Source organism: Eubalaena glacialis, chromosome 8 (assembly GCF_028564815.1).
Source record: "Eubalaena glacialis isolate mEubGla1 chromosome 8, mEubGla1.1.hap2.+ XY, whole genome shotgun sequence".
Taxonomy (NCBI): Eukaryota; Metazoa; Chordata; class Mammalia; order Artiodactyla; family Balaenidae; genus Eubalaena; species Eubalaena glacialis.
Genome location: NC_083723.1, coordinates 96,003,676 through 96,018,913, shown reverse-complemented (window position 1 = coordinate 96,018,913; position 15,238 = coordinate 96,003,676). Strand labels below are relative to the sequence as shown.

Sequence of the window (15,238 nt, the reverse complement as noted above, 5' to 3'; positions counted from 1 at the left end):
GGTCTTTTTTTTTTTTAAGACTAGATTGTGGTATATACATTTAGGAAGAAATTCTGGAAATAATCATTTAAATAATCTGTTTTAAAATTAAACTGTCAGGCACCCAGAATACTCACATGGTATTTGAAGGGAAAAAACATTTCAGGTGGAAAGCTCATCTTTAGCAAAGCATTGATCTTCTGAAGAAAAATAATAGTGTACTAACTTAACCTGGAATTTTCCTAGAAAGTCCTTGTAACCCACACAAGAAAGCAAACCATAGAAACAAATTTTCCTATTTTGTTATACTTTAGAATTCATGGATTTGGTAAAGCAACTAATATTTTTATTCAAAATTGATATTTTATCTTCAGAAAAGTCAAATGGAAAGTTTTTTAAATTTCATATTTATAAGTAAATTTTTACATTTCCATCAAAAATTAAATTTTAGAAGCATAAACATAAACTGAATTAGTCAAGTTTTATTCATTCAACAAGTATATTTTAAAGGCCTACTATTCACCAGGGAGTCAGACAGGTGCTGGAACCAAAAGATGGATAAGATAGAGCCTATACCTTAAAGGACGCATCAAAAAAAATGTGTATGCAAAAAAGAAGCAAAGAAGAAATGGTCAGTAGGTTCCTATAAGACAAAACTATTCTGAGAAGTTAATATCTAATCTAATGTTAAACTACTGTTCCCTCTTCTGAAAAGTCCACTTTGCATGTCTAAGTGTTTCACTTACTTTTAAAATTACTCAATTATTGAATACACTAATGTTAATTACAAATGAGCCCTGAAATTTTTTCTAGATCTTTATTTAAAACTAAGTAATTTTAAAGCTGCAAATTCTGAAGCTTATTGCAATAGACTTTTAAAAAAAAATATTATATGAAATTCAATTTTCAGTGCCCATAAATAAGGTTTTATTGGAACGCAGCCATGCCCATTTGTTTGCATCCTGTCTATGGCTGCTTTCGTACAATGGCAGAGACTACGTGGCCCACAACATTGAAAATATTTACTATCTGGCCCTTTACAGAAAAAGTTTGCCGACCCCTGATCTAAAGGATAGCAATGGATTTTGGCTGAAAAAAGTACAGCTTTGTTGTTGTTGCTCTATTTTCCAGAGTTCGTAGAGATATTTAAAATAAATAAAATGTGCAAAGAGAGCTTCTTATAAAGTTTCTCCAGTATGCTGCCTCTATGAGGACTGCTAATCCTGGCCAGCAGTGGCTTCATTTTCTTGCTGCTCCCATAGCCAATACTGGGCTCCAAGGTCTGGCCTTGAATCTCCTCGAAACACAGGTGTCAGCACCTCTAGGATTCTGCCTATTAAGCTTAATTTTCACATAATGGTCTGACTTGTAACAGATGAAACTCCTGGGTCCCTTTTTGAAGTTAAGAACTTCAGTTAAGAATTTCACTAGGTGTTGGGGGTGGGTGTGAAGTTGGGTAGAAGGTAGCTGCACCTATGTAGGCAATGCTAAGAAAGCTCTGTGTGCTTTAACAGGTTCAAAGTTTTAACATAAAACAATGATACGTAATCTTTTCAAGAGTATGAGAATCTTTTTTTTTTCAGATTAACAAAATTTAATAGTGGTATTAGGTATTAAATTAGAGTTTAAAATATATATTGAAACCACAGTGTTACCCATGGGCTTACACATTCTACATTATATATTTCTGTAACTTTGAAATACCTTTTTGCTAATGATCATGCATTACCTTTTTCAGTTATATTTTTTTCAGATTGTATTCCAGAAAATCTTTTTTTCAATCACCGCAGACAATACCTGAAGCACCAGTGAATTTTCATACGTCCTTCTTAAACGTCTATGATCGTAGAAATCAGCTGTGTAAAAACTGCTGTTTAAATGTGTGAAGTTATGGTGGGGTGGGGACCCTTCATATATCAGTTGGTGGGTTTGCAGGGGAGGGTATTGGGAGGGTGCTAAGTAGAATTTCTAGGTAGAACTTAACCAGTGCTGTCCCTAGTATACCGCTGCTTTTTTTCTGACACACTCGCAGGTGACTCCATATCACAATAAAGCCCAGAAAGTCAGCACTTTAAATTATTACCTAGATACCACCCCGGACTTTACTGAACAGTGTGAGGGATGTATTTACAATTCTGACTGTCACCTCTGACATCTAAATCTCTCTCACCTAAAGCTCTAAGTCACTTCAATGTGTTTTCAAATAATCATATTACCTGGCCTTGAGCCATATGCATCATTTCCTTTTTCATCTTAAAAAGAAGTTGAGAGTCTGCATAAGCCTCCACCTTCCCCCCAAGATGCCTCCTCCAACTGAAACCTCTGCCCTCAGCAAGCGTCACCATCACCCACTGTTACCCATGTCAGCAAATCTAGACAGCATCCTTGATTCTTCTCTCTTCTTCACTTTCCACATCTAATCAATTACCAGACCTGTTGATTTTACCTCCTAATGTCTTTCAGATCCATCTTTCTCTCTATCCCAACTGCTACTCTTTCAGTTCATCCGTTTTTTGCAAAACTGCAACAGCTTTGAACTGGACACATTGCTCCCCTGCTAGAAAGCCACGGCTTTTCGCTTCCAGTATGATAAAGCCCAGACAAAGTTCACCAAGCCCCTTATGATCTGGTCCTCGCTAGAGTTCCAGACCCAGCTCCCACAAATCTTTGTCACACATCTTATGCTCCAGTTACAGGGAACTTCTTTGACTCTTTTGAAGGTGCTATGCTCGCTTTTGCTGTCAGTCCTACACACAGTCTGCCGCTTCTGTGTTTAAATTTTTCCTAACCCAGCCCTACCCTTTTTGTCTGGATAGGTGCCAACTCAAGAGTCACTCCTGCAGCAAGCCTTCCTTAACCGGTCTAAGACTGGATTAGATGCCCAGGGAGAGTTACTATAAGCCCTTGAAAATCTGGGTTTCAGAGAACTCATTCCATGAAGGCAGCACCAATTTCTTCCTTGTCCACCTCAACCTTCAAAATGCCTTTCATAGAATACAGAAGGCGGTAAATTAATGAATTAAGGTATCCTCCAAGCTGCCCTGAATCATAACCTACAAAGTCAGTATTGCTCTGACTCAGTTCTCTGAAGCAACCTATGGGAGAATTCTCTGATTATATCAGAGTAAAGCCCAGTTGTCCAGTTTCAGAGCTAAGAATCCTAACCATAAGGACTTAGCAGAAATCTTCAAATCACTTCTTGACCCCATGAGCAAGGAATTAGCAAGCAGGCCTTCCCGCAAGGCAAAGGCCTGGCTATAAAGGAAGATAAGAAATATTTCATGGAATAATTACTCTAAGTATTAGAAAATCTGTCCAGGGTCCTGCTTGCTTTGACCTCTCTTTATCAGAATAATGCTGTATCACAGGACTGTTGAATGTCAGCAGTCTACAATATCCATAAATCTCCATGGATCACCATGGAATTATCATCATCACAAAGAAATATTTAGTAAACTGTTGCATGCAGGAGTCTTGAAATGGTCTGAATACTAAACAAGTCATAGAAGGCCCTGACATCCAGGGCTTTACAATTTGAAAGAGTCATTGATGTCAAAAGATAGTAATAAGCTAACAGAGCTGCACAAAGAATAGCAAACTTGACAAGTCTTGCGACTTGGATACAGCTGTGAAAACAGATCATTCAGAGCTCTGTAAGAATATGTTCGTTCTCTACATCAAGCAACCTAATTGAATTTTTACAGGTTTCTTGCAAAAAGAAGCCTAAACTCTTAGGCTCAATAGCAAAGCCACTTTGTAATGCTAATTTTACTTTCAAACGACCACAAGGTAAAATCTTAGGAGCTGAAGAGAAGCACCTGAAATAGTAATGTTAACATATTTATAAAGTAAGCCTTCAGTCAGGGTTCCCAAACAACCAGACCTCTATCATAATCTGTTTTCTCCTCTTGACATCATTGCATCACAGGGATTTTGCTCCAGGGAAGAGCCCTACACAGATGCGTCAGGAATCACTGGAATCAAAATTGCCAAAATTGCTGCTGAGTCAGAGCTGTTTTTAAAGTTTTGATAAACAACATATAGCTGCATGCTAAACGGTTAACACCCTTCCCTGATGGTTTTGCAATCCTATACTCATATTGTAGCTCTATCACTGAAATTATAGGTTCCTGTGAAGCGACACTGACAATAATAATACATTTTATACTGGGGATCATTCAAGGGCCTTTTAGACAAGTTTTAACATTTATGCATTGAATATTATCACACTAACTCCTACTTCTTCCCATGAAACATAAATGGAAAACTGAAAAACCATGATTTCCCTAGTGTATCAGCTGGCTCTAGAGGATATTTTGACTGTCACATCAAACATAAAATATTAATGAACCAGTTAAGAAAACTGATTCCACTTCTCTCTTTAGCAAGGGATGGAATATTACAGTTACACTGTATGGTATGTGTTATAAGTATATAAATATCTTCCCAGAGGGTTAAGTGAGTAATAATTTGAACCAGCATATAAAAATTATTGGAATACACTTCATAACCAAGGAGGAAGTTTTTAAACTTGCAAAATGAACTAAAAGAAACTTAATTATATATACACATATATTTTATATAATAAAATATATATAATTACAATTTTAGTAATACCATGCAGAGGAGGTACTTTTAGAACTCTGAGAGTTAAATCAATCAAAATTGGCACATATCCCAAGTTGAAAATCTGAACTGTATCATAAAAATCATGATTAGCAAAAGACAGATGGGTAGAAAGGAATTTTAAGGGACTGGTGTAGGGAGTCAACATTTGTCAGTGTTCAGGCAACACTGTTCCAGAGGGGCCCCTGTCCCAAAAGTGGCCTCCTCCAATTCCTACAAGAGACAAAGCCAAGGGAATGTATGGGAACCCTGGGCTGTCCTCACTGGATGGCATCTGCCCACTGACTGACTAAATGAACTCATGCTATTGAGGGACCCTTGGCAGCTGTACATCTCAATACGAATTGTGCAACTCATACTGGCATTTTGTTTTATGCATCTATTTCTTTTGATTTGGATCGTCTAAGCCTTGTCTGAGAGACGAACCTGAGATACAATATGTGTATTGATCAGGATAGGAACAGGCCCTTGTTTGAGTGGTCATATGATCTCCCTTGGCAACATTTCTATAAATACCCCCGACAAACTGCAAAAATACTTATGGCTCTGCCATAACTTTAGATTTCCTCACACCTTGCAAAAAGTAAATAAAATGTAAATATAAAGTCATTGTGATGGATTTTTTTGTTTACATATACTGTAATTTATATAACCAAATTAGTGTGGTCCTCTTCAAAATTGTCATCTTTATGGGTCTTTCATTACATACTTGTTGTAATCATCTTCTGTTGCTCAAAGCACTTATGTTTCTCTTCATTAAGAAATGTCTTTAAAGTTTGCAATACATTTTTGGAATGATAATACCTAAACTTAAGTAGCACTTGGCTGTTAACAAAGCAAATTATGATGAAAAATCTTTATACTTTCTTGAGCTACAATCAAAAGTCATTTAGAAGCAAGTCCAAGTGATCGGTCTGGGTAATATAACTTTTAATCCAAAGCAAGCTATGACTATAAAATAATGGCTAAAAGGTAATGAAGCTACTTATGAGAATAAATTTATATACTGTTTTAAAGTTAATTCCATTAAAAGAATCCAAAAATATTCTGATCAAAGGCAGAATTTCACTGGTAGCTACTTTGATCCACCACACCCATCCTGATGTAGAAATTCTAGTGTCTTTATTTAAAAATCTCTCATTACTTCGTATTTAATGATTACTAAAGTAACTTAAATTATCTTATTATTAACCTGAGACTTACAATATGCGACTCTTTGCTGAATTTCCACGTTAGAGCCTAACCTTGTTTACTTTTTGGTCTTACTTGAGACTTACCTGTGGAACTTATTGGGGGCCCCTATATGCAGTCTTGTAAGAAATCTGTGGCATTGTACACATGGATTCTGTGGGGCTCTGACAATTCCTCAAGTATAGATCTAGACTTCTGGTATGAAAACCATGACCAAAATTCAAGCTGTGTCATCTGACACATGGTTTGGTACACAATCTAACATCTAAAGAGAATATGGGAAATTCAGGGCATGAGAGAAGACAGAGAACAAACTGAATAACCACCTTTAAAAGTTAGAAAATGTAAACTTGACAAATTGCTCAAAAATGAAAAACCTAATCTCTCTTGGTAAAACATTTGTAAATCAATTGCACTGGTATATAAATTATAAATTCTATGCAAATATATCACCTCTAGTTTAAAAACATCTTTGTATTTCATAAAAGCTTTAAGTTAATGTAACTTGGTCTCCATGATACACACTATTTGAATTTTTGTGGTGAAATTCTCTTTTAGGTTATGTTTATAATATTGATATTATTTTAAGCATTATGACACCTCAGATATCTTTCAAATTTCATACTTGATGTGAAACTCATGCAAAATTAAGAAAGTACTTAAATTTTTCCTAAACAGTATTAGTTTTCCCAGTAACAAAATCTAGACAATAAAAGAGATATTTAATATAATCTATAAAGCAGACCAAACAGCTTTACTCTTTTATGACTCTGAAACTGAATGGATCATACTCAGAAAGTTAAATTCTAAGGCATTTAACAACATATGATACAAGCATATGACTTTTTTCCTGTATATCTGGTAATGCCATGTTGGACGAGATCTTTCCTAAATTAAATTCTCATCTAGGCCCATCCATTGCACATACAGATGGATAGTCACAAAATTATATTCAACAAAGATGAATTGAATATTTTATATAAACAAGGTATGTGGTATTGTAAAGAATGTAAAAATATGGTAATTAATAATAATAATAGTGGCAGCTAACATTTACTAGGCTAACGACTTTACATGCATTTTCTCAACAGATTAACCCCTAAGACATAGGTCCTACTAGTGTCCAAGTTTTAAAGGTCAAGTCGTACAAACAGAGATGTTAAGGGACTTGCCTCAGGTCACAGAGCTACTAAGTAGCAGATCCAGGATCTGAATCAAAACAATATGAATCCAAAGCCTAAAACCCTGGACCACTAAGCAGGACTACTGTCTAATCCGAAGACAGAAAATACGTTTCTTACCCTTTCAGAATTACAACCCAGAAGGAAGTTTATAATCACTGGTACTTTAGGTGATTGTCAGTTTCTATAAATAGTAGGAACTTAACTTTTAAAAATATACCTATTCTTAGAGCAACTTATTATAAAGTAGTTTGAAGAGCAGGACTGAGTATGCTTGTCACACATTTAGTAGCCATTATAATATTTATTTTTTAACAAATCCACCTGAGAGCATTATTAAAACTATACTAAAATGTATAAGGTGATCTGTTTTAAAAAAAGAAAAAAATACTTTGATAGACCAACAATGATATAATTTAAATCAACAATGAGCTCATTTAAAGTTCCTCAGTATTATACTTAGACGTAGCCATGGGATATGTATTCTTCTGAAAACTGCATTTTTTTTAAAACTGCATTTTTAGACAGAATGGCATTTAGGTTCCTCCAAGTGCTCTAGTAGAAAGGCTACAATTTATGCCAATTAGCATTCTGATTTTGTAAATAACAGGAAAACAGATCAACAGACAATCCCATTTGTATAGATGGAGTAACAAAAGGTGCTGAAAACACCCACCCAAGAGGCAATTCCAAACAGTAAAGTCCTTCTCTCCCATCCACAGGGAGGAGCTCTCCTTCTATGGCCTATGCCCTCTCCTTAGCACCTGAGTTCCAGGTTTGCTGCACATTCAGAGAATAAAACATTAGAAAGATGTGAAAGCCAAGCTCCTTCCCCCCACACACATATGAGCATATTTATAATGTATTTGGCTTTTCTGATACCTAAGTATGCTGATTCATTAGATAATTATGAATTAAGTAATATCCCATGAGAGAGCTGAACCTATTCATTCATTCATACAAGTATAACAGAAATAAAGTAGATACAGTATCCAAAGAACACTTCAAATATGAAATGCTACATCTAACTACACTTTGCCTAAGACTCTGAACTTAGACTCCATTTTTAAAAATCTCATTAGATGAAGTTCACAAGCTTTTATGGCTCATCACATGTAAAGTAGGATAAGAGTACAATTTATTAAATGTCAGTTGGTTTAACTTCAGCATCTATTCCCATGGTTTCACATTTCCATGGTAATTCTGACCCCTCTTTTAAAATGTATAGCTTGTAGAATTGGCTTTTTTTAAAACGGATATTTCGAAGGATTTGCTTTCATTCTTAAAAGAAAGAATAATGGAATTGCGGCAAATACTTGTTAGATATACTCAGTATCATAACAATAAAAACTTTAAGCACATATTACCCACTTTATACTTCTCCCCTATAAACGTTCAAAATTCAGTCAAGTGTTTTCTGAGCACCTACTACATGCAGGCATGGCACTTGTAGTACATGAGCCAAGAAGACTTCTAAGTTTCCAAGGCATGAAGGGGGGAAAAATAAGGGCCAAACGTAAGTATTTGTTATTAACAAGTTTATAATTCACAAGTTTCTTAGAAGAATCTAAGAAGACAATTGCACAGTAGCACATTTGGGTCTTGAGAGTGATTTTCAGTTGCAAGTAGTTAAAACTTCAGGGTTAAGCTAAGGCTCTTTATTCACACAATCGGCTTCAGTTTATTCTTTTATCTCTTCCTAATGTTTTCTATCTTATTCCACAAAATCCTCGTTCTCCTCCATAACAATGAATGACAGCGCATCTTTTTAAAAAAACTCTTCCACTTTCCCCAAAATCCAGCCCATACACGCGTCCTCCTCTTTCCTGGGCACGTGTGCTTCCAAAGCTCAGCTGGACACCCTCTCACCTGAAAAAAAGTTTGGAGACGACGCTGGCCTTTTCCAGAGGCGACCTCTGCATGGTCTCTGGGAGCACCGGGGTCCCTGCCGGGCACGAGCTCCTAGTGCCAAATGCCCTACTCTTCTCGGTGACTGCCGCTCGCCCCTTTTTCTCTGACCTGCTGTGATGTCATTTGCTTCCAACTCCCCCCACCCACCCCTGCCCCACACACCTCCCCTCTCCTTTCGCTCCTTCCCCCGCCTCCACTGCCCAGGTTAAAAGCTGGACGCTGCCTGGCCCGGCCCCAAATTTGCTTTAGCGGCTTTCCCCACCCCGTCCGCCCCCAGCGCCCGCTCCTTCGTTCTCGCCTCCTTCCCTCCCTCGCTGCTCCGCGCCACCCTTTCCCGGTTCTGACTCCCAGCCTTCCCTCCCTCGCGCGCGCTCCTTCCAGGTCCGCGTCCCTACCTACCTTCCGGCCCCAGCCCAGCCCGCAGGCGGGGGACCGTCGCGGCCGCTCTCCAGGTACAGTCTCCGACGCTGGAAGACAGAAGGAGCCACCAGCGGGAGCAGAGCCGCTCAGTCCGCCGGGAGCCTCCTGGACCCTCCTGCGCGCCAGGCTCCGCGAGACCCAGGGCACGCCGCGGCCAACTTCCCCGAGCCTTCTTCCTCCTCCCTTTTTCCGAGATCCTAGCCGGGTTCGTGTTACGTTTGTACGGTGCCTTTTGAAAGGGGAACAAAAAGATGTCTCTCCTGTATCAGACTGCAGCCTCGGAGAGCTGCAAAGTTCCGCGGCAGCGTCTGATGTGTTCGCCTTAGCGCTTCCCTTGAGTGTCAGAGGGAAAAACCAAGCTTGTTCGTTTCAGGCTTAGGTGAGCTGCAAGTGTGGCCCCTTAGGAGATGTACTTCAGGTGGAGGGAATCCCTATAAGGACGTAAGAGGAATTGCCGCTTTGTCCATTACCCGCCCAGGATTTGTTCATTGTCTACGTTTTTCAGTCCGGCTTGCATTTTCCAAGAAGGCTTTTGTGTGTGTTAGCGACTACGATGATGACAAGAGGACAGTATGTAGACTCACCCGCCATCCTATAGTTCCTAGTCTCGGTCAGCAAAACATCTTGACTAATAACACTGAAAGGAATCCAAACAATCTTTGAAGCGAAGGTAGCATGTTAACGCTGACCTGCCTCAGAGAAACGCCATCTTCAACTCTTGAAGGGCATCTAAGCTTTCCCAGGTGTGGGCGCCCTAGCTTCCCCGAGTTTTTGCTGCGTGTATTGTGTGCCTGTTTGATGGTTTTTAAAGAGCCAAAGCTTTCGTTCCTGAATCCTGTTGTGTAAAAGCAAGGGCACATTGAGTTTAAATTGAAAAATTCAAATGGAAGTAAAAAGTTTGGTCTGATTACGTTAATGCCTCTACACCTAAAGCAAGGGCGTTTACTTGTGAATTGCTTATTGTTGATTTGTGGTCACCCAGATACAGTACAAATGAAACTGCACTTCATAATAACAGAAAGAAAGGAACACGTATTTAAATTAATAAATGTGTTCAAATCAGGTCTTTATAGCTCCCCTTTGCATTTCCATGCCACCTTTTTTTTTAATCTTAAAGTGGGTTTTATAAACATTTAAATTTTATTATCCTAAATTTTAACAGTAGAGAAAATAACACCAAAGAGATAGACAAATTGCATAAAGTTAGATACCAGGAGAAAACTTAATTTCTAACTCATGATCTCTTGCTTCAAATCCTGTGCCTGTGTTTTCCTCTCTCCCGTATGGCATGCAAATCTAGGCTCTGCCTTCATTATTGACTTTTCCCAGGTATGTGATTGAACTCACTTCATCCACTTTCCCACCCCCCACTCTACTGTTTGCTTTATAACTGCTAATGTAACCCATCAAATGTAATACACACATTTTGAAAGGAAGCGGTAATCAGTTCCTCTTTGTTCTCAAAGAGCAGGTGACAATAAAGAGATTAAGAATTGAGTTCCAAAGAAGATCACAGAAGCTGACCAAGTGATATGCCTCAGAGACCCCAAATATTTGTCAATCAATCTGTTTCCTCTGGCAAGAATAGATAAAATAGTGACTAGTTCTTGATTTCTTACTATTTGCCAGGCATCATCTCATGGGAATCTAACAACAACCATGTAAATAGGTGTTATTCTCCCCAGTTTTCAGTAGAGGAAACAGAAAAGAGAAGTAAATGCCTGTAATGATAGAGCTAACATTTAAACTCATGTCTGATTTCAAAGCATCACTCCTATCAGTGTATAATATTGCTTCTAATCAAATCATCCCTCATGCATTTATGTACTATCACTTACACTGGTATAACCAGTCTTTCTTCTCATATTAGTTTCATGCAATTGTAACTGCTAGACTTGTTCAAGAATGAGGCAAGAAAGCAGAAATCTGCAAACCAAGTAGCTACTGGAGTTCACACTTTTAAAAGATGACATCTAGGGGCTTCCCTGGTGGCGCAGTGGTTGAGAATCTGCCTGCCAATGCAGGGGACACGGGTTCGAGCCCCGGTCTGGGAAGATCCCACATGCCGCGGAGCGACTGGGCCCGTGAGCCACAATTACTGAGCCTGCGCGTCTGGAGCCTGTGCTCCGCAACAAGAGAGGCCGTGATAGTGAGAGGCCCGTGCACCGCGATGAAGAGTGGCCCCCGCCTGCCACAACTAGAGAAAGCCCTCGCACAGAAACAAAGACCCAACACAGCCATAAATAAATAAACAACTAAATAAATAAAATTTTTAAAAAAAGATGACATCTAACTATAATATTCCATTTTAAGTGTGTGTACACGCACACATACCTAGGAAGACCCTAGATTTTTATCATGAAAGGTTACATCCCAAGTTTGTTCTTGGCATAAGTAAGACTTCACCATTACTTAGAACATTAACACGGTTAGCTGACATAAACAAATGAACTAATTGAGACGTGATATTCAAGGCTTGCATCTAGGTACAAACGTAATGTGGGAATGTAGATTTATGCACCAGGAAAATGTTCAAATATGGCTGAAGGTCATGACTGAAATCCTAAATGTGTCTTTGAGATGTCAGGAATAGGAAAGAGATTAAAGGGCCAGGATGAAAATAAAAGGTGGTAGTAAGAAACAATGAAACTCTTCTCTCCAAGCTGCTCAAATATCAGCTCACAAAATTTTATAAGAATAGCTTATATATGTTAAGCACTTACCATGTATGTAAGGTGCCATGCTAAATACACAGAATGCTTTGCCTTTTTTTAATCCTTATGACACCTTCATGAGATATTACCTTCTTCATTGTCTATATATTATAGGTGAAGAAACTGAGGTATAAAAAGTTTAGTAATTTTCCCAAGCAAGTTTCCTAGTAAAAAGTAACAGAGAAAACTGAGATTTGAACCTAAACAGTCTATTGCCTGAGCACAAGCATTTAACCACTACTCATACTTCCCCCACAGAATTTCCTAACATTTTAAGCAGAACTGACCTTCAATATAGAAGATTAGGTGGCCATTTGTATGGGTTTTTTAAATTGTAGAATACATATAAAATTTGCTAACTTACGCCTTTTTTGAGTGTACAGTCCAGTAACACGTTCACGTTGTTGTGCAATCACCACCATCACAGGAACCCTTTTATCTTGTAAAGCTGAAACTCTATACACATTACACAATAACTCCCCATTCTCCCTTCCCCCCAGCCCCTGGCAACCACCATTGTATCAATTCTTTCTTGTTTTTTATGATTTTGACTCTACCTCACATACGGGGAATCACACAGTATTTGTCTTTTTGTGACTGGCTTATTTCACTTAGCATAATGTCCTCAAGGTTTATCCACGTTGTAGCATAGTGCAGGATTTCTTTCCTTTTTAAGGCTGAATAATATTGCATTGTACGTATATATCACAGTTGGCTTATCCACTCATTTTTTGGTGGGCACTTGGGTTTCAGCTATTGTGAATAATGCTGCTGTGAACATGGGTGTAATGGTGAGGCATCATTTTAAAGGTATATTAAAAAGAAGCAAGAAGAAGAGAAGAAGGAGAAGGAAAGAAAGTCAATGTTTATTTAGTACCTACTATGTGTTCAGCAATGTGCCATGTGCTTCCTCAAATGATCTCAATATATGAAAGCTTGAGATAACCTTCCTCTCGTATGTTCCTGTCATACATTACTCACTCCGCCATCAGATGATGGCTGAAGTTTCATCATTACATATCACCAGAGTGCAACTGCACTATACTTTACTTATCCATTATGTTCAATTTAATATGATTGTGTTCCTCAGACTCTCTCCTGAGAACAGGCCTTAATAGTGATAAGTAGGTCATGACCATGAGTGCACTAAAACCTGGAAAAGTAGAAGGAAAAAGGAAAAAGTCACAAAACAAGAGAAGGGCAAATTCTTGTCAGCTTCATGTGCATAGGCTGGCTCTGCATATAAATGTATCTAAGCCAGAAGCGTAAGAGCAGCTGAGGCTCTCCCACAGTGTGCCACAGTGTTGGCCAAGGATGCGAGTACACATCATAGTCTTACAAAGATGTTTCAGACCCAGAGAGAGGTGTCCTGGTACATGACTAAGCCAGATTATCATTTATTTTTACCACTTCCAACATTCTGTTTGGTCTGAAAATTCTGTTTATAAACACACATGCACACATACTTCTGTTTATATACATACATAACCTTTCTTCCCCACAACCTCCTTGGAGACAAGAATTGTGTCTTCTGTTTTCCTTTCAACTCATCTCTTATTTAGTAATACTGTGTACAATCAAACAATTTTCTCTCGGGGTTACTGACCTAATAGTTGAAATGTCATCCTAAAGGGGGAATCTGAAGATGCTCAAGAGATAAATCATTGCCATTAATCTCTCAGCAAGCAAGAGCTCAGTGCTAAGGCAGGAGTACGGAATAAAAGAGGATCTCCACCCTCCAAAACTCAGAATCTACCCATGGTCATCAAAATTCCCTGAAGAGGGTAGCAGAGTGTAGTGGAAAGAGCTTGGGCTTTGAGGCAATAAAGAGCTGGTTTTTCAATCTTGATACCACTACTTACTTAGCTGTGTGGTCTTGGGTAAGTTACTTAACCTTTCTGTATCTCAGTTCCCTTTTCTGAAAATGAGGTTAGTAATACCCACTTCCAAGTGTTGTTGAATGTATTCAGTCATGGTCTTTCTACCTCAGCACTATTGACGTTTGGGGCTGAATAACTCTTTGATGTGGGCGGACTGTCCTGTGCATTGTAGGAGGTTTAGCAGCATCTCTAGCTTCTACCCCTTGGATGCCAGTAGAACTACCCCCTCCCCCAAGATGTGACAACCAAAACTGTCTCCAGAGATTGCCAAATACCCTCTGGGTGGCAAAATTGCTCCCGTTATGAATCACTGGATGAAATTATTTAAAGGTGATGCATACAACAGCCATAAAGGGCTTAGAACCTAATAAGGAGTCCACAAACTTTAGAATTTATTGTTACGTATCACTAGTGATAAATCAGAAATCAGTGTAGCATTGCAAAATGGATGGCTACAGAAAACGGAACTCCCTAACAGCTATCAGAATTCTCAGGAACACTGGGTTCTCTCATCCCCTCTGAAGTTATTTGTTTGTATTCAGATTAGATAAAAGGCGGAAATTCAGGTACGCTTCCAATTGTAAGCTAATTTTGATTTAGAGGCAGAACTATGTTTTTATACTGTGGAAACATTCATACTACTTTTGCATTGAAATGACATTTGAAAGCTCTATTTTTCAGTTCCTCTCATTTTCAGCTCATCACCAGTGGTATATTCTTAACAACTGTATCCAGATGGAATTTGGCACCCTGAGGGTCTTCTGTAACTTAAAAGTACTTCCTTGTAAGGGAAGCCTTAAGGATCCTCAATCTGTACAAAACAGGAGCTTATTAATGCTACTAATGAACTGGAACGATTGTGAACAATATTTAAAATACAACTTTGGGGCTTCCCCGGTGGCGCAGTGGTTAAGAATCCGCCTGCTAATGCAGGGGACACAGGTTCGAGCCCTGGTCCAGGAAAATCCCACATGCCGCGGAGCAACTAAGTCCGTGAGCCACAACTACTGAGCCCACGTGCCACAACTACTGAGGCCTGTGCGCCTAGAGCCTGTGCTCCGCAATAAGAGAAGCCACCGCAATGAGAGGCCCGTGCATCACAATGAAGAGTAGCCCCCACTCTCCACAACTAGCGAAAGCCCGCGCGCAGCAACGAAGACCCATCACAGCCAAAAATAAAATAAATAAAAAGTAAAAAAAATAAAATACAACTTTTTCATGAATGTAAAAGCTAATAAATCTGGGATTTTCTAAAACTCCTTTTTATAAAATGTATCGTTGTTTACATTGGTGCTTTCTCATTTTTCCTACTGAAGCTTTTTTAGAAACAAGAGAA

The 15,238-nt window shown here is 38.7% G+C and overlaps 1 protein-coding gene across 1 annotated transcript in view; it reads right to left on the bottom strand.

Annotated features, from left to right (window-relative positions):
- CFTR (CF transmembrane conductance regulator) overlaps positions 1-8,899 on the bottom strand; it is a 199,644-nt gene extending 190,745 nt beyond the window's left edge. Inside the window, exon 1 of the mRNA XM_061198249.1 lies at positions 8,847-8,899. Within this exon, the coding sequence (XP_061054232.1) occupies positions 8,847-8,899 (53 nt within the window). The remainder of the gene's footprint in view (positions 1-8,846) is intronic.
- Between the last annotated feature and the right edge of the window lie 6,339 nt (positions 8,900-15,238).